The following is a 26,301-nucleotide window of genomic DNA, read 5'->3' as shown; positions in this document are numbered from 1 at the left end:
TGCCCTGGCAAAATAAATATAAAAGTTTTATAGAATTACTTTCCAATACAAAAAAACAAGCAAAAAAGAAACTTCAGACTGTAATAACACAATCTGTGCAACTTCCTCTGACCAATAAAACTAGATCTCAGATTTTATTAGCTTGTTAGCACTGTGGCCTGTTTAAAATTGTTGTTTGAAAAGGCTAGGTGACTAATTATTATTCAGGGAAAGTTTCAGGAAGCCATTTCCTCAGTTTATATTGTAGAAATGCCTGTTAACAGGAACATTGGAAGTACAAATGTGGCCTAAAAGACCAAGACCAGTTATATAGCTGGTTTACTCTGGTCTGAATCAGGTAACATGTTGCAATCTTAAACAGTTTTACCCTTGGGTTTGTTAGTTTTCAAACAGGAAAAAAATAACAGGAGTGTTACATGCATCACAACAAATCATGTGAAAATGTTCTCTTTTCTTATTGGTCAGATCTTTTTGGAGTGGGAGCAAAAGAGGAAATAAAATAAGAATGTCCTGTGTTCAAGACTAGTGTATATTCATGTGCAGTCTAGCATTGAGCAGTAGCAGTAATGGCATTTCTTCATAGCAAGTAGTAAATAACATACCATATTAAACTACACCTGTAGAATGTAGTATATACCAAGCATGTTGAGAATACCTAATACTTAATAGGGTTAGAACAAGGTTGGATTGCATTATTATCACAAACTTGGAAATTTGGAACCGGAACAAGACCACCTCTGCATTTGAGTGTGAATTCTGTACATACACCTGCACAAACAAAATGCACCAAGGGTGTAAACAAGCCTGAGTCTGATTTAACAAGTATATAAAAAAAAAAACAAGTGTAAAAATATTTTAAGCAAACTGCTTGTAAAATTGATAGAAAGGCAAATCAAGCCTGTTTGACCTCAAGAGACTTTCAGGAAAGACTTTTATTCAAAAGGCTCTGGATTAGTGGTGCACTGTTCTCCTGTGCAGACACACTTGCACAAATATGACCTTTATGATAGAGTCATCAGAGGAAAAGCTCTTCCTGTATTAACATTCCCTGTGGCGCTTTGTTTTTAACTGCAAAAGATAACATAAAATAATAAACGTATTTAAAATATTGAACAAAAAAGAGTTAACTTCTTGTTTTTTTGAAAGTCAAGCTACCTTATCCTTGCTTAGCAATTTAAAGTAACAGATTTTTTAAACAGGAATTTTCAAACTTTTTCATGCTTCACCAATAATGCTTCAGCATACATTATATATTGAGCAGTATTTCCCCCTGTGAAGTTACTAATCATTTATATTTAAATTTTTATTTAAACAGTATTTTTACATTAACATTTTACTTTCCTTAGAAATGCAATCAAAATCGGGCGTATTTAAAAAGAGGCGTATTTAAACTGCATACTGATTACACACTTTTCCATCTTATTTGCTAACTCCAAATGAATTTTATCCCTGGGAAACAGTCAACATAAAGACCACAACCAATCCTGCCTCCGCTACTATCTGACATTTGGACAGGGATTCCAAAACAGTAGCCCTAAGAAACCAACAAAAGGTCTAAATGCCATATAGGATCTAGACTATGAGTGTGCCATATCGTATTGTATGCAATAATAATGCCAAAATGTATGAATTTCCTTATTGCAAAAATACCCTGAAATATTGAAATATTGTTTTGAGGCTAAATGCTCAATCAGGGTGCAACTGTTTTGCTGTTTGAGGCAGGAAAATTCACACTGTTCTCATTTCCCATTAAATAATATCTGATAGAGACAGATTATATATATATATATATATTTACTTTACATAAATCCTGGCCATATGGAGTACATGGCTATGTTGGATCATTGACTTCTGTTACAATCTGTTGTAAATCTCAATTTGGGAAAAACTATATCATGTATATTCAGTAATATTACTAAAAATGTATATATTTATTGTTGTTGCAATAGTGTATTTTTCGAAATCATTATTAATTCAATGTTTTGTCAGATCACCAAGAATATACTTATCTCAAAAATACCCTGAAGTATTGTGAACTGTAAATGGGAATAAGAATAACAAATTCATGTGAGGTACTATTTTTTTTTGTTTTTTAATTTGATGTTTGCAATACTAGTCTACAGGCCAAATTTTCCAATACCAATTATAAACAGCCAAACGTACTATACTCTTGTCTGTGTTCTGGTTGCTTCCTTCATGTGGGTGGACATGTGCTGGATGGATATAAGCACCTTTAATCCCTACCACACTAGTGTGCACGCATGGGTGAAAACAGCATGGGTGTACACAAGACAAAAAAAAAGACATTCTTAGTAAATATTAAGCTTAATGTTACTAAAATAGTCCAGACTGTCAATATCTGGCAATCTCTAGCAATGAACAAGGACAGAATTGCATAGTATTATAATGGCTATACATATTGTATGGCTATTACATAACATTATTAGATAATAAAGCTGTCAGCATACATAAAACAACTACTGCCCAATAAAAATTCCAATAATGATATTGTATATAATAAAAAAATAAGTAATTTGTAAACCCTGTAGTAATTTATGCCACCAGTCTAGTTAACCTTTTGTCCTGAACCCAGTTTAAGGACAGTTTAAGGACACTAAGGATTGTAAATGTAGTAAATGTTTGTTAGCTAACTAGCTAGACAGTTTTCCTAGAACACTTGTGTTTATAGCTGCTGGCTGTATCACTCATAGGGGCCAGCCTTAGGGTGAAGAAGAAGGTTAGATTAACTAATTATAACCTGCAGTGGGGGGAGAGACTAACTGCCTTAGAGAGGATTACCGTGGGCTGTTTCTCTTGCCTTATGGCTGAAGAGATGGTCTATGGGACATCCTGCTCAGGGCAGGGGCTGATTGGCTCCTACTCGCACACTTACTATTCACAGCCAATGAAGGAGCATGGGGCGGGACACTTTTTTCAAAACATTATACAGCTCTGAAAAAAAAAATAAAGAGACCACTTTAGTTTCTGAATCAGGTTCTCTGATTTTGCTATTTATAGGTATATGCTTAAGTAAAATGAATATTGTTGTTTTATTCTATTAACTACAGACAACATTTCTCCCAAATTCCATATAAAAAGAATTTAAAGCATTTATTTGTAGAAAATGAGAAACGGCTGAAATAACAAAAAGGATGCAGAGCTTTCAGACCTCAAATAATGCAAAGAATTTAAGAGTCCAGAAATCAATATTTGGTGGACAACCCCTGGTTTTTAATCACAGCTTTCATGCATCTTGGCATGTTCTCCTCCACCAGTCTTACACACTGCTTTTGGATGACTTTATGCCGCTCCTGGTGCAAAAATCAAGCAGTTCATCCTGGTTTGATGGCTTGTGATCATCCATCTTCCTCTTGATTATATTCCAGAGGTTTTCAGTTTGGTAAAATCAAAGAAACTCAGCCTTTTTAAGTGGTCTCATTTTTTTCCAAAGCTGTAGGCTACCTATGATACATAGCAACACAATACACTAGCTTTTGTGTTTGAGACACGGTTAATATTTATTCAAAACTAAAAAGTCAAGCTAATCAGTATTGAACTTTATACTCTGATTACTGAGACCATTTGTTAATAGTTAATTTTAATAACACTATTATTTATTGTAGTTTATCTTAAGGTTGCTCTTTACTGATCCTTGATCTGCTCGGCTGTACAAAGCAAACAATATAATGCTGCCCCTACTTCAGAGATACCATAATTTTAATGATAACCATTGGATTATTAATAACACGTAATGGATGATTTATACAGTTGTGAAGAACCGTGTAAATGTGTCTGCACAAAAAAAAAGGGTCATATGTGACTGTCAATATACACTGATCTGATCTTTTAAGCTGCACTTTCAAACACTGTGTTTTCAATGGGATGCCCGTGCATTAAGCAGAGTTGCGTGGTGTGAGTGACAAGCACTGCACATATGGCGTGTAAAACAGTTGAGCATAGATCACCAGAGGCAGCGTTTGTTCATAGCTGCAGTAATTATTTGGATAACAAATCGGTTAAACTGTACCTCAACAGCCATTTGGCTCCAACAGGGCCGTGTTCTCATCACAAGCGAACCGCTCTGAAGTTTGTTTGGAAACTTACATGGTTTAAAAATGCCTTACGATTTGTCCGAAACTTTAGTTTGGCCAGTTGGTATAGAATGGTGTTCAACTGTAAAATAATTAATTTGCATAAAGTTAGAAAATCTCAGTGTAATTTGTTGTTTGTCGCTGTGACGTTCACAGAAACTAATTGTGCCCTCCAATAGGAAATGATTGGTCACTTGTCATTTAGTTTGTTTGCCAGCTGACTTTTTAAAATAACCATTTTATAGTGTTTAATGTTCGATTATCCACTCAGTCTGACCTTCCTGGTCGTCTTTGTCTATAGGCCAAAACAGCAAACAATAAATTATAAGGAGGTACATCACCTACATACCTACACATCACTAGTGTTTATAATGCTTAACTTGGCTTCTGTTCACACATAAAGTCCAAAACTTTATGTGCCAATCAACTTGCTGGTAATGTGACAAGCGGATAAGTGTCAATGTGCTAGCAGGGAAGAATCTCCTTAATGTGGAGATCTGTTTAAGCACAGAGCTTGGTTTTGTTTTACTCTTTTATTTTAACTAAATACACAGAGTGGTACTGCAAAGATGGCTGCTGCATAAACAGACACTACTATAGAGAGCCTGTTTTTTGACTACTAAAAAGTGCTAGAACAGTTTTAGAGCCAAAAAGACAAAGAAAATACGATGCCCACGAATCAGATAATGAAGTATTAATTTTTTGACAGAGATTAAAAGAACTTTAGCAACCCATTTACATCTTCAAACCACATGAAGACATATGATTTTTTGTAGATAATCAATAGTTCCGATTTAATCATGTTATTATGTAACATACTAAAACGGTTCAAAGCAGAATCAGTGATAGGTCCAGGTTAATAGAAACATAACAAATGGTCCTTGATATTTATGTTAATATTGTACTTTAAAGTTGTATTATAGTGAAGACTAATCAGGGAAGTCCCATCAAGAAAAAAAACTCCATTGATGGAATAACCTGGTCTATATTCAGTAAATTCAGGTAGTCAGCTGACCTCATTCTTTCAGCACATTTTATTTTTGGACATAAGGGGAAACACAAGTAAAACTATGCTCAAACTTCAGGATTTTATAAATTAATTAAATACTGTAGTTCACATTCCTACTGATCACAAATATTTCAAATGATGCACATGCCTTAACAATCTGCCACAAAAAAAACAACAAACCATACAATGCATACAAATGACCTGCGCCCTTATCTTATCTGAACTGTAACCGGTAGGTTATAGTTGTGAACAGTGTGTACATGTCAGCATATTGCCTTGAACATTTTATCATTAAATTCAGTTCATTCTGGCATTAACTCCTTTATCCCTGTATGTAAGCGACTCTAATAATTATGTCACAAATATCAGTGTCATTGGTCCCAAGGGGCTCTGGGGAACTCCGTATGCTAAATCCACCAGTTAACAATTAATCAACATTTTTTCTGCATTGGGACGAATTTCTGAATAATGAACTGATGGCTCAATGGGTTAAAGCAACATGAACAGAACTGTTCAAACTAGAAAGCTTGAACACAGAGGAAGCCTCTTCAGTATTGCTTAAAGAGAAAGCATGAAACATGAATCTGTAATAACTTCCTCAGATCCAAACAGAACCCATTCTGAACACAAGAAAATGTATGAATCTAGTCCCAGACTGGCAACGGAGGCTTCTTCCAACATCATAAACAGCCTCCCACAAAACCTGTCAAAGTTCCAGGATGTAAATGAATCTTCCATGGTGCCCCTAAAGAGGCACACAGGCAGGCTTTTGTTGGTGGGAGAGGAGAAGAAACAAGACAAAAGGTTTTCTTCATGTCTGTTTGGTAGAACTAACCAAGGAGGTGATGAGGGCTGCCAGAAGCATCAGAAACGTTGCTGAACAATAGCAAACGTGTGGTTCGGACTGCTTAAATATTTTTTGACTTACTGACTATACTCAAATTATGAATAAAAGGAAAAGAAATCTAACTGATCATTATTGCACTAGGATTAATGAATGACAACAACCGGATTTTTCTTTTTTTAGACATAGAACATGAACTAGTATCATGTCTTATGACTTTTGCCATGTACCATGGAATCTAAAGAACACTGCAACTACCTGCAGGAGATGTGTTTGGCTCTCCTGCATTGAACTGAATGAATTGAACAAGATTTTGAAGTGAAGTGAGGTTTTTCTACACAAAACCTACAAAATAAAAGTGTTCGATACTCTCACTTGTAAATCTGTGCATTCAGGGAGTCTTTTATTTTAAACCAGCCATAACTCAAGAGTGAAAACTCTTGAGAACTCAAGAGCTTATATATGGCACTGTTGGAACAGGTGAAAATGGCAGAAAACAGACAAATATTAAAAGCAATAAAATACCAAAGCACATAGCAAAGCAAATATCATAGCAGACTCTAAATTGCTTTGTTACTTCTTGTCAATAATGTCTTTTAATTACTCCCAAAGGACACTCTGTTAGAACAAAGTAAAAACAAATTATCGGAAGTGGATCAGGTCTAAAATACACAGTAACCAATTCATTAAAATAGGTCTGGATCAGCCCTGCTCCTGAAACACCAAATTGAATCTACACAGATCTCTATATTTGTAAACAGTAAATGCATGAACTTGAACCCTCTTTAATTCAAGTTGATTCTGTACAATTTTGGGGAAACAAAATCTACTGAATACTGCTCCTACTAATACTATTTACTTCCATTTTAAGGAGATTTACTACTTCATTTGTGGTAGCTTATAATAGAGAATGACTGATAACGGCAAACAAGCATCCGGATCGAAGATAACAATCAGGAAGTAATCCATCTAAAGACAAAAGGTCAATGTCCCCTCTATACACAAGCTTAGGACCACAGAGGGCCAGTGGCAAACAGCCAGCACATTGTTAGCTACCCTTAAGCTCGCTGTAATCTTCTACCTCACAATATCAATTTCCCACAGAAAACCACTCACATGGAAAAAATAGATGTGGGCATGCTGAACAACATCCAGGGTCTTTTAGTGAGTTGACAACAACTTGGACTGTCTGGTAAGGTCTGCTGTCCATCAGTGTGACTTCCATCAGTGTGACTTCCATAAGAGTGTTTCTTTCATTTATTTCATGCAATTCCTTTACTCAATATTTGAAAGATATTTTGGCTCTTAGGATACCAAGCGATGAAGTGATTTAAATGTTATTTTGTCCCACTTTTCCTGCAAAATATATCTTAAGATGTGCAACAAAACAAATTATCTGACTACTTTACATATTTCCACTATGTGGTAGTCTCTCATTTGCTGACAAACTAAAGATATTTTGTCCACCTGCTCATTAGGGCCATATCATACACCATGAGCAAGGTGCTTTGTGATGCTCACTGCTATCTTAAACCCAGCCAATAGTCAATTAGCATTTGTAAACCTTGTGCCTGAATCGTTTACATAGGTGTGTTTAGGTAAATTTCTGGCGTATTGCTATCTTGGCAACAGAAAACTCAGGTGTGCTTCTGACTGATTACAATCCTGACAACAGTCATCAGTCAGATATTCATTGCTATCTTGGCAGCCTTGGAGTGCCACACTCCCCACTCGTTACACACACACACACAATGATGTGCAGCAGTATAAAAACCCAACTTTTACATTAACAATAAACAGAATACTAAATAAAATAACAGCTGCACATTCACTCCATGAAAAAACAGGTCAGTTTCCTCTGCTGGGAAGCACAGAAGCCCTGCGCCATTAGAAAAACAATCCACCAAAGGCAAAGCGCACCTGGCTCTTGCAGGGAATGGTAAGTGGTTTATTTTACATTATACACAAAACACACCCATGAATAATTAAAATAATTAGTACATGCCTTTTGAGCATTTTGAGACATGCAAGGCATATTTTTCACGTTCTCACGATGCCAAAGACACACTGACATGCCCTAAATCAAGCTGCGCGATGCAATTAATCATAATTACCTGTTGGCAAAATCTGTTTAAAAGCATGTTACTTTGTACTTATTTATTTATTATTAGTTAATTGCAAGGTCTAAATTCACAAGTATTTTTAAAATGTGCTGTAGGTCTGAATTGCACAAAAAAATGAATTTGAGCAGACAAAATATAAAATAAAGATCTTGGGTTTACATTGTGTGCAATGAATTAAATGTCAAAAAGTACATTTTAAAAAAAGTTTGCATTTTATATTTGCTTTTTTCATACTGTACAAACTTTTTTGATTTGGGGTTGTACCACATATATAGCGTGGCATCAATTCATCAATTCCAGTCATGTTTAATTTAAACAGGGAGACTGTTGGGCGAATGGTTAGCATAACAGTAGGGAAAAGGTAAGCAATGAGTCTCCTGCAGAGTGTAACTGCACTTTCAGCCTGGGGGAAGTTTCCATTAACAGCTGTGCACAGTGAGGGGACAGTGAAAGGGTGGCTGCAGTGTCCTACAGTGTTATCACAAAGCTGCATCCAGTCAGTTCTCTTGTAGGTGAATAGGGGTGGTTACAGGACTTTCAAATACATGACTGACACTTCTTTTGTCTCTTCCGCTTCCTTCGTGCTCTCTCTCCTCCTCTCTCATTCGCCATCCTGCTCTACCCCTCTACCCCTACAGCCATCATTAGGAACCATTTAAAGCCTCGGTGTCCAAATCGGCAGAAACGCCTCCTAAGTGATCCCCCTACAGTCAAATCTCCCTCGCCATTAGATATCTCCGCAGTGCACTCACACACATCCTTTTCTTCATGACTCACATCAGGCAATCGTGGCCTATTTCAAGTGGCTATTAGTTACACAGAGGGGCTTTCGCTCCTGTCTGTCCAAACACACTCGTACACTGGCTGGGCAGCTCCAGATATCGGTTCTGACGAAGTCGAGTCAGCAGTGGCTCTGGCCTGAGGCTGTATGTGTGACGGCATTTGCATGTGTGTGCGTGTGCGTTTTTTAAAGGACTGGTTCTTTGAAGGAGAACCGGGCACTAATGTGAGCTGACGGCTCTTTGGCAGGCACTTACTGAGTGGTTTGAGGATGCTGTTGCTGGCCTCCTCAGTGTTTTCAGCGTCCGACCTGTCCGAGGCATTCTCTGTCACTTTCTCCTTCCTGTCCTTGTGGCTGGTACGCCGGCGGTGGCGCCTCCGACGCCGGTAGCTCTTGGGCACGTGCACACCGATGTAGACTGTGTGATGGCCTGGGAACGAAAAGACAAGTAAACAAAGATGGGTCAAACAAATGATTACACTTTTATGTTATACTGTTTAAAGTCATCGTTCTTTGTGCTGCAGATCAGCATGTATTGCCTATAGTGCTGAACTAATTGAAGCCTAAGGTCTATGTATGTCAAGCAAAATTCAAAAAAACAAAAACAGCTTTCTACAATTAGGTCAGAGATACAGAGTTCGAGATAGAGTTCAGCTATCGAGAGCACTCAGGTTTAAAGTTGAAGATTTCTTTCAAAAATAGGCCTTAATGGAACATAACTGAGAACAACTACCAATAGCAGGTCACGCAGACGAACAAAACTGATTCTGAGAAAGGAAGTGTTCAACAGGACATTGGGTTCAAGGGTGTCAATTGTTTCCTTGTGGTCTACTGGGAAGGACATTTGGTGTTCTTACTAATGTAAGGATGTAAATCAACACCAACCACTTCTTTTGATAGAGGAAATGACCTCAGCAAACGAGATGACAACCATAGAAAAACCATTGAACAATTTTGTCTGGTCCTCAAAAGGAGGTTTTAACATACTGGACAGACAAATCAAAAATATTTGCTACGTGTATGGGGTGAAAGTACCTCATGAAAAACCACAATGAAGGAAGAAAAAAAAAAGTTTGGGTAGGTTTAATCCCAAATTACACACACTATATGTGAACTGTACTACATAAGTCATGAAATTGAAAATCTTAATCTGAACAGAACATTACAGAACTATAAGGCACACCGTATTATAATGAATGCCTATTTTCTGGACTATTTTCATACATAAGGCGCATTTTAAGCAACAATAGAAGGGAACGCACAGTAATTCACACAATTTATGTTAAGTAAAGCGCTTCTGTTTATTTACAGTGAACTTAGATTGCCAATATTTTTAACAGCCAGGTTAGCAGCAATGATACCCGCGCTCGGCAGCAGTTAGCGCCCGATAGTGCTACACTGAGGAACCCTGAGTTTTTCAGTAACCCAGGGAGCTATCAGGTAGCGGTTCGTCCCATGTAGCTTGTTTTAACACAGTCGACATGCAGGCTACAGTAAAATATATTCACGTTGACTGGTGAAAGAGCTAGAGCTGCAGTTAGCGGCTAATGCTAATACTGCTCCAGCCTCTGTGCTGGAGAAACTTCACTTAAACTCCTGTATAACGCTGTACTTCAGCAGAGTGGTTTTACTGCTCCTTACAACCTGACTTGTAAAATTCATACATAAGGCTCACTGTTGATTTTTGAGAAAAATTAAAGGATTTTAAGTGTGAAAATTACGCTACTTATTTGTAGCATAAATGTATTTAGATTTATTCATTGGTCGAAACCTAAAAAAGTTTAAGAGTGTAGTTTAGTATTGCGAGTAAAGAGGTATTTTAGATTCAGTCAGGGTCAAACATGCATTGTCAATAGGGATGCATCATGATATCAGAACTATATCGATATCAGCTGATAACTGCTTTAAAACATTAGCATAGACAGATTTGGTTAATACTTCAGAGCGATATTTATTGACGTATTTGATGTATGCCGAAAAAATCCAAGCAACAATGGCTCAACTTTAAAATCCATTGATTTAAGCTCATTTTTTAATATTTGTATTAGTTTTAAAGTTATAAAGGTATAGCCAGGGTCATCGGCAGTGTAATATCAGTATCAGCCAAAAAATCCTACATTGGTATATTCCTAATTATGACTTCAGTGTTTTTCCCCATCCACACAATAACACTGAACACAGTCTTATTCAAAAATCTCTTGAATTTCTTGAGGCCAAACCACAGACAAAACCCTTAGTTTTTTAAAAGTATTCAGATACATGTGGACAGTGCGTTTGTCTAAAGGGAATAAGCAGGTTGATGCGACCTTTCAATATTTTGGTTCTTCTCCATGAGTCATGGGGTTCACCTGTTCCCAGCCAATCAAAACACACCAAAAAACATAGTCTTCGATTTCTAATTTGACATTTGGATCAAAATAAGCCAATGCTATGATAATTTGACCTCAGACCAAATTAATCTCTGGAACGCTTGAACAGACAGACAGACAGACAAAGATGAGATTAACAAACAAAATATATACTCCCTTCAATGTTTTATGGATTCCAGCTAGTAAACAACAGATTATTTAGCCTTTTCAAAGAACAAACAAAACAGCAACAAAGATTAAGAAGAAAAAAAATAAGAACACCAGGGCCAGCATGCAACTATTACACACTAATGCACCTCGATATCATACAATAATAATTGTGTTTCTGCCCCACTAAGACCAGATGAAACAACCCACACTTTAACACAGTAAGCCCTCATTGCTTCCAATGGCAGTCCCTGGGTGTTCTTCCAGGACAGAGTGGTGCACTTCATTGATAACTGCATTATCCCTCTTCCCTGTGGGAAACCCCACCAAGGCTCCAAAAAATGAAACAACAGTTCAGTGATAGGGCACAGAAACAATCCACTCTTTAAAGTGCAGCCAGGACAACATGTACCACTATGTTTCAATGTTTCAAAAGGCTTTCGTGATCAAAGCTGTAAAGGTCTTACCTAAAAGGACTATTAAAGCCCTTTAAAGATCACATGCATTTGCTGTACATACGGGTAGCCAGACTGACATTTGGTTGGTATTTTGTGTTGTACTGGGACAAGTTTTGATTGGTGGTTGTTAAATGTGTCTTGGGTACATTTACACACATTTTTTGTGGCTTGTTCTAACCAGATCAGATACAATTTTGATACTATAAACCTGACAGATGTAAACCAGGTCAAAAGCTCCCTACTTTCTTAAAGCTACTGAGCTACTAAGACTGAAACTTAAACTAAACTGAAACTTAATAAAGCATCCATGCTATTGATGGTGCAAAACCTTACACACCCAAACAGAGTTCCCAAACCTTATCCAGGTTACATATAGAATCTACATGACTTAAAAGTCTGTCATGAAACAGACCAATCAAAAACAACCCTAATCTATGTCAGTGTACTACTCTAAGCTCTAAGCGATATATATATTCCTGTGATGGACTGGTGCCCTGTCCATGAGGTATTGTTGCCTATCTCCTGATGATTGCCCTTATGTCCAAGACCCACTGCGACCCTGTCCAACCAGGCAAAAGAGGTAAAATAGGAAATATGGATGTATTGATTGAATTTTGAACCCCAAAGCATTGCTTTAGATCAATAAGAGTCTGAGACCCTGTTCAAACCTGGTCACTTTATGTGTCATGAATATGAGGATTAGTGCTGGGCGGTTTGACCAAAAATGTATATCAGGGTATTTGGTTCTGCACACAAAATTGTTTCTGGGCTCGCCTGGGGGATGAGAGGATTTTTTTTATTGAGCTGTGGATCGATTGTGCAATTCTGTTTGTCTCTTTCTAAGTGAATGACTGCTGTTTGCTTGTTGTTTTTCTATTTTACTTGAATAAAAAAAACATTTATATTGGAAGGAACAGCAACAGGAGCTCCCCAAATAAAGTGGTACACAGAGCTACCATTACCATGCCACCATTATTCCAGTGTGTTACCTTGTTATGCTAGCTGGCAAGCGTTAGCTAGCAAGCTGTGCCAGTATGCTTCTTTGGTGGTGCTGTTCATCTACACAGCACTCCACAGCACCTCTAGCTGTACTTGAAAAATGCATACCCATTTTAATTTCCAATCTGGTATATTGGATGAACCAGTATATCCCCCAGCACCAATGAGGATTATATCTAAATAAGGCCAAGCCATATAAAAATGCAAGTGTAAACACATCTATGAGATTCGGGAGGTGGCCTGACATGCATTAGTCCATGCTATAACAGTGCAAATTCATTTGTCAATATAATGGCCCCAGTATTTCCAAGTACAACCATAGAGCTAGCAATAATTGTTGCACAACAAGCTAATTTGCATATTTTGTCCCAACCAGCAATCAGATTTTAGTGTGACTTAACAGAAATGCATTTCACTTTATTCACAATCTTGAAACCAATCACATGAAGTGACCAAGTGTAAATGGGGTCTGGTTAGTCTCATTGCTTTACACTATTGTGGATTAAACTTTGTTTTTTGCACTGTTTGGAACCAAGCATTGTTAGGTTTTATAACTTGGTATTGACTATAAAATTAGGGAGAAATATGATTTTTTTAAGTTTATACTGCATCATCTGTGTTTTAACATAAGATGTGTTTGTTCATAAATGTTCAGTATGTTTTATTTGAATTATTATTTCTTGATTATATCACAGCGTCTTTAAACTAATATGTCATACTTTAGAAAGTCACACATATTGATTTCCCCCCTTTTTCACTGTAAGGTTTTACTGTATTAGAGCACTCACAAATAGTCTATGTATTATGTACATTCAGAATTGAAACTAAGTAACAGGCATGGACAGGCATGATAACCAATTCATGATATGATGGAATGGGAACCGAAAGTGTGAGAGAAAAAAGAAAAAGCTAAGAAAGGAGAGAAAGAGGTAAGAAGAAAGGAGAAGGAGGAAATAATCAACGGTGATGGAGCGAGAGAGAGCGAGTGTGTAAAGTAAGGAAAAGGGAGTGGATGTATAAAAAAGTAACAGAAGGAAAAGGAGAGGTGAGGAGGGTGGAACTGCATATTGCCTGCCCAGCTTTGTACCGGGCTTCCTGTCCTTTTTGGAGGAGCCCATTTCTAAAGGCCATAGAAAGCAGTCTGAATTAGAGTGGCACACTGTTTGTCACTGGATAAAGTTCCCTGCGTCTGGCTGAGCCCAGTGGGCTGCCGAAGCTCGGTACCTCCAGTTACCCCAGTAACAGAGCGGCTGGAACAGTGAGTTCCAGAGAAGAGTCGGGCAACACAGCCACACGCACTCTCAGCATGCTAATACAGCCATGAATCTCAGTAGAGAAAAAAAACGACCACATGCTAGCTCACTATTTATAATCACTGCTTCATGCTAATTCACTTTGAGAACTGGGTTATTCAAGTTATTACACCAACATATCTTTGAAGATTGGAACTACTTTACAAATTAAGACCCCCAGAACTGCCACCAACTACTGTTTGCAAAAGCTGTAGTGGTTTGTTGTGCATTTTAAAGGGCCCTAGAATGAAAAACTGTATTTTCTTCAGCTTGGTTGAATATAGGGCTGGACAATATATAGTAAATATTGATTTTTTTTTATAATTATTTGATATACAAAAATAACCATATTAAATGAATCAATAATATTGTACCTGTTATGCTAGTTACAATCTGAGTGTTTCTAAAAATAATGTACATGGGTGTTTGTGTGGAATGGTGGAATGACTTAACAATTTTTAAATGAGTTATAGAAACATCACAAGAAACAGCATGACATTTTTTCACCTACAGAAATAACATAATACAGTTATCCAAATGCAATTTGATGAGACACTTACTTAGTTAACTATTTATTATTGAAATATACCATGTTTTATTAATGGTGTTACAAATAAATATTGATATTTAAGAGTGTACAAAATAGAGAAAATATGTGATGTGCAATAACATTGTTGGATAGCCTGATATTGATGTGAACACAACAGATTAAGGCCCTTCAGCACTTTTTTCCAGGGTACAGAGTACTTTGGTGTTTGTGTTTACTGTTGACCTTTGATCTACCTTAGTCTACCTCACTATCTCACTCTACCTTTATCTAACTTATTCTGTGTCGCTCTACCTCACCCTGCCTCACTCTATTTTTATCAACCTTACTCTGCCTCACTCTACTTCACTCTAGTGACTTTAATGATACTTTTAAATTAAGATTAAGGTTTCATCATATAATTTATTATATACTGCCAAGTTTCCTAAAAAACTATTGAGATATGGGTTTTTAGTCATATAAGTCTGATGCATGTTCACTGCTATGGGCTCCTATAAAATAAAATCTGGCATAAAGTGACTAGTGTCACTAAAGGTCACTAATGCTTAACATGGCATCTTTTTATGGAAAAAGTCCCATCCTTTAATGAAAGAGCCAATAAGCTTGCTGGAAATATGAAAAGAGGAGATCTGTGCAAGTGCAGTAACAAGAACAAGCTGAAAATTACATTTTATCTGATTGTTAGCTCCAAACATTGCAAAATATTTCTGAGATTTTGTCAGTAGTTAAAATATGTTTTTCAGACAGTAATTTGACCTACAGTTTGTACTGTTTGGCCTCTCCACATTCATAGAGTTCAGGACCTGTAGGAGTAGAGTTGTGTGACTGGAAATAACTGCCGGGTGGCATTGGAAAGATGCCCGCTGAGTGAACAGAATTTTGTCCTGGCCTACTTCAAGCACTGTTTATGCCTCCAAAATTTAAATACACCAAGCAGACTAGAAAAAGCCATAGTCAGAGCTAGCAATATAATGGGGGCGTAACTCTGGGAAGCAGCACATTTTTTTCTATATAAGTTCTCACGATAATCACATACAAAAAGCTGCAATAATGCTGTAATAACAGCAATCTTAAATTGCATTACCCACATGCAACAGAGGGAGCTCTTTATGCTGCTATGAGACTATGCACAAGTGACAAGGCTGGATGTAGAGTGAGGTAGAGGCTCAAACCACACTACTTCTTAGCCTGTGAAAAATTAGTGAAGTCTATCCTCTGAGGAGTTTAAACCAATTTATTTAAATTTATTTTTTTATGCATTTCACATGAATATCAGGATATTCAGCAGTGTTATCACACATCACATTTTCTGCACCCATTCTTTGGAATGCAGCTTTGGAGCTGAAACTCAGAATAGGATAAGGTAAAAAAAAGAGCAATCCTCCTTTGTGCAACATCCGATTCCTGGAAAAGAACTGGACTAGCTTATTTTTTTAACTGGTAAGATTTGTGAAGGCCCAACACAAAGCAACAAGTAGGGACACAGCTAAAAGCTAAGCGATTGTAGTTTCTTCGGCTTGTAAAATGACACGATGAAAGGACAGCAGCACTAGAAAGACTATCTAAAAAGGAATAATAAGCGTTTTGTTAGTGTTAACACTATGTTCCTAAATGTATGGTCACACTGTCACCAGTGCTGTAAACCAGCCAATAAAAGCAAAAATCTGCATACTTCATTCTATGGCAAACTAACAGGGTGGTAAACTAGCTTTGTTGAACAATATCTGAGCATTTTTGCCCAACTAATTAGACATAAACTTAAAATGTTCAGTGATTGCATTCTTTGGCATACCAGAGCTTAACTTACTATAGTTTAGGTGTATATTGCATTGTTGTGGAATGTAACACACCTCTGTGCTAAACTGAACTTAGCTGAGACCTGTTTGGCACTGACAATAATGTGACTTAAGAGGTAAGTGGAATAGGAAGTGTCCATGATAGGGGATTTAGTCCTACAACCTGGGAACGTTCAGCTTCACTCTGGCGAGAGGAAGTGGAGGGATTGTGCAATAGTTCAGTCAGAGGTGAAAGGAAATTTGTCTTTAAAAAGTACAGTGATTAGAAGACACTTGCATGTCACCAACAGTTTTTAATCATATTGTGACTCTAAGGACCTTAATGGTGTTACAGCCTGCCTTCCTCTCGCCAAAGAGAAATGTCAAGACCACCCAGTGTGTTCTGACACATTTACTTAAGTCCTAATCTGGAGGCACTTTAAGGACAAAAAACAACGGGAAATAAGTTACCGCATACATATTCATTAAAGTGATTGATTTAATTCCCCAGACGTCCAGACAGTTGGTGCTAGTAGTCTCACAATTAGTGAAATGGAGATCAGCTTAGTGCAGTGAATGTGTCTCAGGTGATTGCACTATAAATCTGGAAGGTCCATTCACTGGTTAATTAGTATTTCTGGCTACAAACAAATACACCATGAAGACTCTCCACACAACTCTAACCAATTAAGGGAAGGTTATCGGAGAGAATATGTCAGGGAATGGATATGAACAAAATGGAAGGAATATGGCAAGTGTGTATGGGGGCTTTTACACCTAGTTTGTTTGATCTGGACTTTGTGACTTTTCGATTTGGTCTAAGCCAAAGGAGCAGATGTGGAACTGGCTGCAAACCATAGTCCCGACCCAAGGACCAGAGTTTAGACAGACATTGATCTCAGTCCGGATCAACTAAACCATGGTTCAGTTCATCTGCAGTGTGAAAGCACTTTTCTAGATGCTTTAAACTTTCTGACTAATTATAGGAAGTTGAAAAGAACTGGTGTTGTGCTGAAAACCGCATGATGGACACAAACACTTTTAACCTTTTTTTTAAAACAGAAATACAATGAATCAGAGAATAATCTTTTACACTCGTTCTGCTGCAGTGTGTGCAGAAAGCTGGAATTCGTCACAACACCTGGCAAAGCAACTCGCCAAACTCATAACATAACATGCTAATCAAATAAATTTATATGAAGTATAGAGAGACTTTGCCCACATATCTGATGACGACAGAATGCAGTAAAGTTCTTTAGTCTGCTCACTGAACTGCAGTGTAAAACCAAATTTGACTGAACCAAATGAGAACAATATAAGAAAGACATGAACCTTGGTGCAGACTCATGTCTGGACTTTCAATTGTGAAAACACCACAAATATGCCCTATAAAGTGAGTCATACTGCAAGTGAGGAGATCCATAAAGACACCCATGACTACTCTGAAGGAGTTAAACTGATGCTGCCACCACCATGCTTCACAGTGAGGATTATCTGATTGCTGCCTGCCAAACATGACATCTATTCTGATTGATAAAAAGCTCTATTTTGTTCTTATCAGACCAAACAACCTTCCTCCAGATGACCTTGGGTTCTGCCACATGCCTCTGGGTGAACTTTGCCACTCTTCCATTAAACTCTGACTAGTAAGGAACCCAGGATACAGTCATATGCAGCATCTCAGCTGCTGAAGCTTTGAATGGTAACACTTTAATTTACTCAACTGTCATTCAACTAACATTCAACTGCATGTCAATTAAATGCACCTGAACTCTAAATGCACCTGAAGGTGAAAGTAACTGATTGTCTATTGAATGTAACCCTACATCCAACCATAACCTAAACTCTAATCTTAACATTTTAAGGCTAGGTTTAGGATTAGATTTAAGTTTTAGGATATGGTTAGGTTTAAAGGTTGATTCATGGATAAGAATAGGGTTAGGGTTTCGTGTAAGGTATAAGGTATTAGCTTCTATACAGAATTCTATACATTTAATAGACATACAGTTACATTTTAGATGATTGTTAGTTGAGCAACTATGAGGCATCTATAATGAACCATCAAAATAAAGTCATACCCTTCATTCACCTATTCATAGGTGTCTTATTTAGCTCCTTCACTAGTCTCATTCTTGTGCAGTCACTCAGTTTGTGATGACAAGTGCCATGTTCCTTTCATTTCTTAACGACGGAATGAACTGAACTCCAGGGGATGTTCTTAATAGCTTAATAACTGGATAACTCATCCACACTGGCAAGCATGTAAAATATCATATCAAATGTAGCACTATTGCTACAAAAATCTAATCTATTTATTATGGCCCTAGACAAGAAGGTTCAGAGATGGCCTACAAAAGTCTAAAAAACTCCCGTAACCCGAATGCTCAACACGCCTACACACACTTGACATATATCCAAGTTTGCTAGCCAAGTAGACCAGGAGGTGATTAATGAAGTAAACACAATGTCATGTGATCCCTACGTGCTACATCTTCATCACACCACATAGATACTGTAGCTAAATATAATGCTACAATACGCCAATCGATTAGAATGTGAAGTGTAAATGCTAAACTGCAGCTGTTGTTTATATTGACATATCTGACATATGAAATATATACTGTAACAGGTGATACTAGCTTGTATGTACAATATCAAACCAATGGCTAATTTCACAGAAATCTTACCTTCAACCTCCTCCTCATCACAGACGTGCTTGAGAAAGGACGCCCCTCGGTCCAGCACGGCCTCATCCTCCATTCTGTAATAGTAGAAGAGGAAGAAAGACTGTTCACATTTTTCTTCAAGAGACAGCGTCGAGCCGTAGAACCTTGGCTGGTTCACCTGCAATATGTTACTACTAGGGGTAGCCATGGTCCCAGGTTAGCAGGGAGCGCTAACAAGGGTGGCAACTCTGGTTCTGGATCCAGCCCTAGGGTGGTGGTGGTCAGCCAGTAGGACTAATGGGACACGTTCCGAACCCTGAGAAAGCTACTGCCCTTCAGGGAGACACAGGGAGCTGGCAGGTAGACACTAGGAGGGTAATCCAGCCCTGCTTGGGGGGCAGGGGTAGGGCAGGCTGAGCGCCTCTGCTAGACGTTAATTGACTTTGATGGGCCAGGAGGTGACGACTAGGCAACCGCTCGCAGGCGCACAGATTCCAGATCAGCCGAATCGCAGCAACAGGTTCGTTCCACGTTGCCGGAAAACGCACTAAGCACGCAGATCACACCCACACGTTGTATATATGAAACTTCCTCCGGCTGGCCTCAATAAGTACACAGGCACACACACTTGCATACCAAACTAACCAGCAGGTGGGGCATCACGTGACTACCGTGCAATCATCTGCCCTTCGAGGATTAGGAGAGCTTCTCTTGGGGGTATAATGTAGACGCTCATAACGTGCCTTAAATAAACTCATTTCCTGTCTGAGGGGTTCTTATGATGAGACGACTACGCAAGCAAGGCATGTCATTTACTCCCAACAGCAACCTTTGCATTAAACTATAACTTTTTTTATTTATGGTTCTGTTTTTTTTTTATCACAATATATTTTCCATTGTGTGATACAATACGTTCAGTGGTATAGTTTTGATTTTTTATATTTCTGCATTAATCTGACCTTAAACTTCCTCAGATAAAAAAAAAGTTAAAGTAGATGCAGAGAACCAAATTAAACAAATGAGACAAAAATATTACACTGCCTCATTTACTTATTTGAAGAAAAACATCCAATATTAAATTATATCTCTAAATGGCACAACATTACTATTGGATTAAGGTCAGGACTTCAACTCTGCCATTCCAAAAACATTAATTTTGTTCTACTCTAATCATTCTTTGATATGACAACTTTTGTGCTTAGGGGTTTTGTCTTGCTGCATGACCCAAATTCTCTTCAGATTCAGCTCACAGACACTAAACATATTTCTTCAGAATTTGCTGGTAAAATTCAAAATGTATTGTTCCATCAATGACTGCAAACCATCCTGGCCCAGATTCAGCAAAGTAGACCCAAACTATGATACCACCACCAGCAAGATTTACAACTGGGATATGTTTTTTTATGATGGAGTACAGTGTTTTCCTTACAGTAGATGTATTCTGATATTATTAATCCAAAAAACATTGTTCTACTAGCCTTCTGGCCTTTCCATGTTTCTGTCCACTTTAGCAAACTGCAGAGAGTTTTTGAGAGCTTTAGTGGACTAGAAGTTCCTTCTTTTGTGAACTCAGACTATTACAAACTGTGCTGTTGAAAAGATCTTTGTTGGCCAACCACTCATAATGAGGGTAATTATTGTCTCAAATTTCCTCTATGTGTACACAATGTGTCTGACTGTGGAGTGGTGGGGTTTATGGAGATGGATTTGTATCCTTTTCCAGCCTGAGGAGAATAAACATCTCTTCTTTTGAGCTCCTCAGAAATCTTCTTTGTTTGTGCCTGATGCACTTCCACAAACATGTATTGTGAAGATCAGACTTAGATTGATCTCTGTTCTTCAAATTAAACACTCACACTTGATTGTCAATGCATTCATTGAAAACACCTGACTCTAATTTCACCTTTAAATGACCAGCTAATCCTATATGTTCACATTCTTTTGCCACTCACAGAAATATGATATTGGATTATTGTCTAATATTTATGTCTCGTTTGATTAATGTGGTTCTACTATCGATTTTTAGTGTCTAGTAAAATTGTAGGTTGAATGCAGAAATATGGAAAATTCTAAAGGGTTCACAAACTTTCAAACACCATTGTAACACAGTGTACCAAGACAAAATAAACTAAGCTATTCTCCTTTTTCCCATGTGAAAATGTGTTTTTCTTTTCTTTTTGAAGCCACACAAAGCTGTTCATTCCTCTGTAATTTGATTCACGATCATCATCTTCAAATAGAGCAGGCCACTAATCTGGGTGAGGAGTAAAATAGCAATGAGAAACTCAATAAACCTTGATCAGATGTCTCGAGGCTGACTTGAGCCTTCAAGCTGTGCAAAGAAATGAAAATAATAGCTGCTCCTCAGTTAGGTTAACTATACAAATACCTCCAACATCAGCCAAAAGGCTATCCTAAGGACATTCAGTAATTGTCTATTTAGGGTTAACAGTGCAATCTGCATATGAATGCACTGGCACTAACCCCAGGTTGGGTGCAAAGTATCTGAGTGATAGGTGGGGGTGAAGCCATCCTGCCTCAATAGACAAAGCCCAAAGGTTGTTACTGCTTCCTTGCAAGGTGTGATACACAGAGTATGAGTGTGTTTTCCTCCACCTTCCCTCTCTCTCTCTCTCTCTCTCTCTCTCACTCTCACTTAAATCTAACTTTCTCAGGTGTAAGATATACACACAGTCCAAAGACCAAACAACAGCACATTCATGGAAAGTACTTAGAAGACAAAGTCTCCTATAGTAATAGGGGGGCAGCTTGCTACACATTTAAATACAATTTGCGTCATACTGTGATGACATGTTATATGAGCAGGTGTGTTTATTGTGAGAAAAAGATAAAAAGGTGTCCTATTGATCTTGTTTTAATATTTATATGGCAGTAACTACAACTGTAAAAAGTTAATATTTTACTACTATAAATAATACAAATGAAATGTTTTACCAAGTTTAATTCTTTTTTTAAGAGGAATAAAAACTAAATATAATCTTTGTAATAAAAATGTAGACTCTCCTCTTCCCTGCAGCATTATGAATCGCATGTTTGCAAAAACATAAATACAAACTAAAGCAATCAGCATCAACAGGAAGGATGGAGCTGGTTTGTCTGATGGCAGTGCTTGGGCCCCTGAGACCTGCCGTGTCATAACGTTATCTCAACCAGATGCAATTACGCAAACTGAAAGAATGCCAACTCCTACTCCGAATCACAGCAGAACAAATAGCAAGCTGCCGTGTTGGAGCAGCCAAAAGCAGCGGATCCTGCTTTCTGCATTATTAAATACAGTTAAATCAGAAATTAGACATATAGTTATATCAGCTACATAAGTGTGGGCTTTTTTGCTCTTTAAGCAGTAAAAATAAATTTTAAGACATATACAGTTTTTTTTTTTTATAGTCAAATTTTGTCAAAAAAGAAAATGACGTGACAATAGCCTGTACAAAAAGTGAACATGAAGTTTTTGTTTATTGTATTAAGAATATATGTATTATTATACTAAATAAAGTATAATTAATATAGTAGAAATACTACTGTTGATAATCTAATATTTTACTTGTAAGTCAGTACATCTTGAGGCTCCACATTTTCTATATTTTAGGTGTAAGAATAGTAAACTTTAAGTACACAGCTATTTTACGTATTAAATTCAATTTGTTCTGCAACAATACTCTGACCTACATCATACATGAACCTACAACTACTAGTAATATACCTCTACAACACTTATTAGTTTATGAAAATACTTATTTAATTTCTCTTTAGGCGTAAGTAGATGTAGTAAACTCTGAGAGTACAACTAGTATACAGACATCCATCAATCTTCCTAATTGCTTCTTCATGGGGCACTCACACCTAGGAGTAATTAAACATTGCTAATTCACCTAACATATGCACTTTTGTGAGAAAGGAGGAAAGCATAGTAAACGACTAGGTTTCTATTTAGGATTTTTTGTAATGAATCATACTTTAAAATAGTGCTGGACGCAAACATTTTCTATCACAATTTGGTCAATTCAATATAATTCGGATAATGATATAAACAGTATAAAAGCCACAGCTTGTGGTGTACGAAATCCCACACTGACTTTGCTATGCCACAGAGGCCTATGGGCTTGAGTAGGTTCTGAGTTATATGGAAATATCAAAAATGTGTTTGTTGTACAAGGGTTATTTTCTATTGTTACAAATACTAATAAATATCAAATTACTATCGAGCCCTACTTTAAGTGAACATGATCCAAAAATACACAATACATACTCAGAATTAAGAACACACTTGTATATTTATAATATTCAAACAAATATTGTCTTGCAATTTCATAGAATGTCATGTAACCTCTCAAAATCTATCCCATCCCAAGCACAAGCTAAGTATACTTAAACTTGGCTTTATATTTGTATGTATGCACTGTATTGTATTCTATTGTTCTATTGATCTTTTGTTAGAAACAGTACAATACCTTTCACCTTTACAAATAAAATACTACAAAGGATTTTTTTGGCAATGCCACAGAAGAACCAGAGTTTGTAAGTTAATAAGAGATGTGTGAGTATAAATAACCTCAAAGGATTAAAGGTTTAAACAGTCTACACTTGTTGTAAATAGTTTTTCTGCGGAATTACTAAAAAAATCTTTTGTAGCACCTTTATTTTTAAGAGTGAGAATGTATGATATGTCCTCTTTGCTTGTCTTTCTAACAGTCTTAACCTCTTTATTTTTGTTAGTGTTGATGGAGAGATACAGAAAGAGAGAGAGAGAGAGAGAGAGACGTGAAAGGGATCGCTCTTTGGCACGTGACTCAAGAAATTGCAAAGCCTGAGTGAGCATTCTGTGCTGTGAGCACTCACTCCATCCTGAGTCAGCAACACCATAATGTCAGTTGTGAACGCCTATTAATATCAGAGCATCTATTTACGTCTGAACAGCTGTGTAAAATTACTATTTTTAACACCATCTTGCAAATAGACTGTGAGGGCCCTCAATGTCCTCATATCACTTTATAAATGCCTGCGTTTTGTTAAAGGCCACTTAAAAAGGAGGTAAAAAACCTGCAGGAGGTTCCATTTAAATCAAGCCTCTCTGGGCTTTATTAGATAGAAAAGGAGAGGGGTGCCTCTGTCTACTGATCCGCCCCCCCAAAACTCCACTGCCACCTATGGATTGAACGCAGACACAACATGAAAATGAGAATCTAAGTACCATGGGCAGAGAGGATACGAGTGCCTACTGCTTTTCCAGGTATAAATTTATTGCTTATAAAAATGATTCAGTAAATCTGAAAAATAAATCTGTCAGTTCTGTTAATTCATTCATTCATTCCTTGATAGTCTGAGTCAGCTACTCTAAAACTCTGCTGGCTAGTGCAAAAAAGAGGAGACTTTTAGGAGCGGCTTCTTAAAAGCTAATTCATGTGAATTATTTAGGGTGCCAAGCTATTTTGGTGGCACTAACTGAGATCATATGTGAATTAGCTGCGAGAGAGTGTGAACACAGTAGATTATTAAAAGCTTCTGAAAATGAAAATGCTAGCAGCACCGATTTATTTGTATTTTTGTATTTTAGATTTGCTCTGTAATTCATTACAATTTGTTTTAACCTAAATCATTCTGTAATTGAATTATGTAGGAGTAGAACACAGTAGAACACAGAGTTCAGAATAAACACCTGCAAAACTGCAAAATTACATCGAATTCATATACTTTACATATACTTATATATCTATTTTAAACCTATTTCAAATATGAACAATACATGGTGAAAACTCAATTAGTGATATCTTGAATTGTAGACATCTAGAATTATATTATAGGGATGAATCAGAGTGTGCACATTACAACAGTCATAATGTTATATGACATTTTACTCAATTTTACGGTAAAAATCTTACATTAGCATGTGTACTAGTCAGAATACTAGTACAAATTATAATAAAATAATTCTAATTACAAATAAGAGAGTATATTTCTATGTAAATCAATGGTAACAATGTACAATTAGTCAAAATTACACCAATGTTATAAATTTTTGCTTATACGAATAGTTAGAATGTTTTTAGGTCTGCCAACCTATAATTATTACTACATACAGTATAAATATAGCCCTAGGCAACAAACCATATTTTGAACTAGTGGCCAGTCTTCTCACACTTATAATGTCTCTGGCTAAGATTACACAGGATTTATGTCAAAAGTATGCTTAATTAGTTTTTCACTGAAACTGAAGTCTAATGTAGCTAAACATTAACCCTCTATGACCAGGTACTTGGTAAAACAGAGATTTTAAATGTGTTGTGTCAGGACTACAATATGCAGTTATACCACACGACAATAATGCTGAAGCAGTGGTTCTCAAATGCATTGACTGATATTACAGAGATCTACAATCTTCTACAAAATAGGTTAATATATATATAATTTAGAAATATATAAATATTACATGACAGAGATCTTGAAATTAAGGAGTGTGATTTAGGATTTTAAGATGAATACAGCGTTTATAAACAGCTGATTTTAGATGATACAGTGATAGTCTCAAGGCAGAAAGAATATGAACTTCAGGATTGTAAACCTCTAAAGCTGTAAAGCTCTAAAAAAAAGACAAAGGCTAGAAAGCTCTGTGGTGAACCTTCCCACAGAGGTGTGTTAGCTAGTTAATACTGTGTATTCATGCAGTGTGTGAAAGCGTAAAGAGCAAAAGTGCAGTAAAATGGGTAAAACACTCACTCCACTCGATGAAAATAGGTTAAATTTCAGTGACTTACTTGTTCTTCCCACCAATCATTTTTCAGCCTGTTGTCTTCCAGCAAAGCTGAAGGAGCTGCTCCAAGACCCACACAGTCCACAGTCCCCTCAGATCCCTCAGAGAGCCCGACCACTGCTTGGGCCTAACACACATTTAACCAAGGTTAACATTCATTCAGCTAGCAAATCATTTAGCTTACTTCTCTTCATGCATTCACTTATTCACCAATATTATTGTTATTAAAACCATTGAAAACATATATAAACATTCAACAGAAAAAGCTTCCTCCCAAAACTCCAGCTCAGTCTGACACAATTTTACTGACAGAAACTTTACTTTATACTTTACACCAAACAAACTAAAGAAAGAAAGAGAAAACGGACTAAAAACAACAGCTTTGGGTTCTGTGACAAAAAGATAAAAGAATTAGAGCTAGCTAGCTAGGT

General features: G+C 37.0%; 1 protein-coding gene across 7 annotated transcripts in view; it reads right to left on the bottom strand.

Moving 5' to 3' along the window:
* The window catches only part of slc4a4a (solute carrier family 4 member 4a), a 77,800-nt gene extending 51,781 nt beyond the window's left edge, over nt 1–26,019 (bottom strand). For 5 of the 7 annotated variants that reach the window (XM_022664856.2, XM_049470391.1, XM_007257707.4 and 2 more), the window contains exons 1-3: nt 25,875–26,018; nt 19,123–19,196; nt 9,105–9,278 (exon numbers count right to left, since the gene is read on the bottom strand). In XM_022664856.2, coding sequence (XP_022520577.1) covers nt 9,105–9,278; nt 19,123–19,196; nt 25,875–25,894 — 268 coding nt within the window. In that variant the 5' untranslated portion in view covers nt 25,895–26,018. Of the gene's footprint in view, nt 1–9,104; nt 9,279–19,122; nt 19,216–25,874 lie in introns of those variants that run through there. The other 2 variants (XM_007257705.4, XM_015607985.3) reach the window with 2 other exon arrangements.
* Between the last annotated feature and the right edge of the window lie 282 nt (nt 26,020–26,301).

Source organism: Astyanax mexicanus, chromosome 22 (genome assembly GCF_023375975.1).
Source record: "Astyanax mexicanus isolate ESR-SI-001 chromosome 22, AstMex3_surface, whole genome shotgun sequence".
NCBI lineage: Eukaryota > Metazoa > Chordata > Actinopteri > Characiformes > Acestrorhamphidae > Astyanax > Astyanax mexicanus.
The sequence above is the reverse complement of the archived record's forward strand: the minus strand, read 5'-3'. Positions and strand labels throughout refer to the sequence as shown.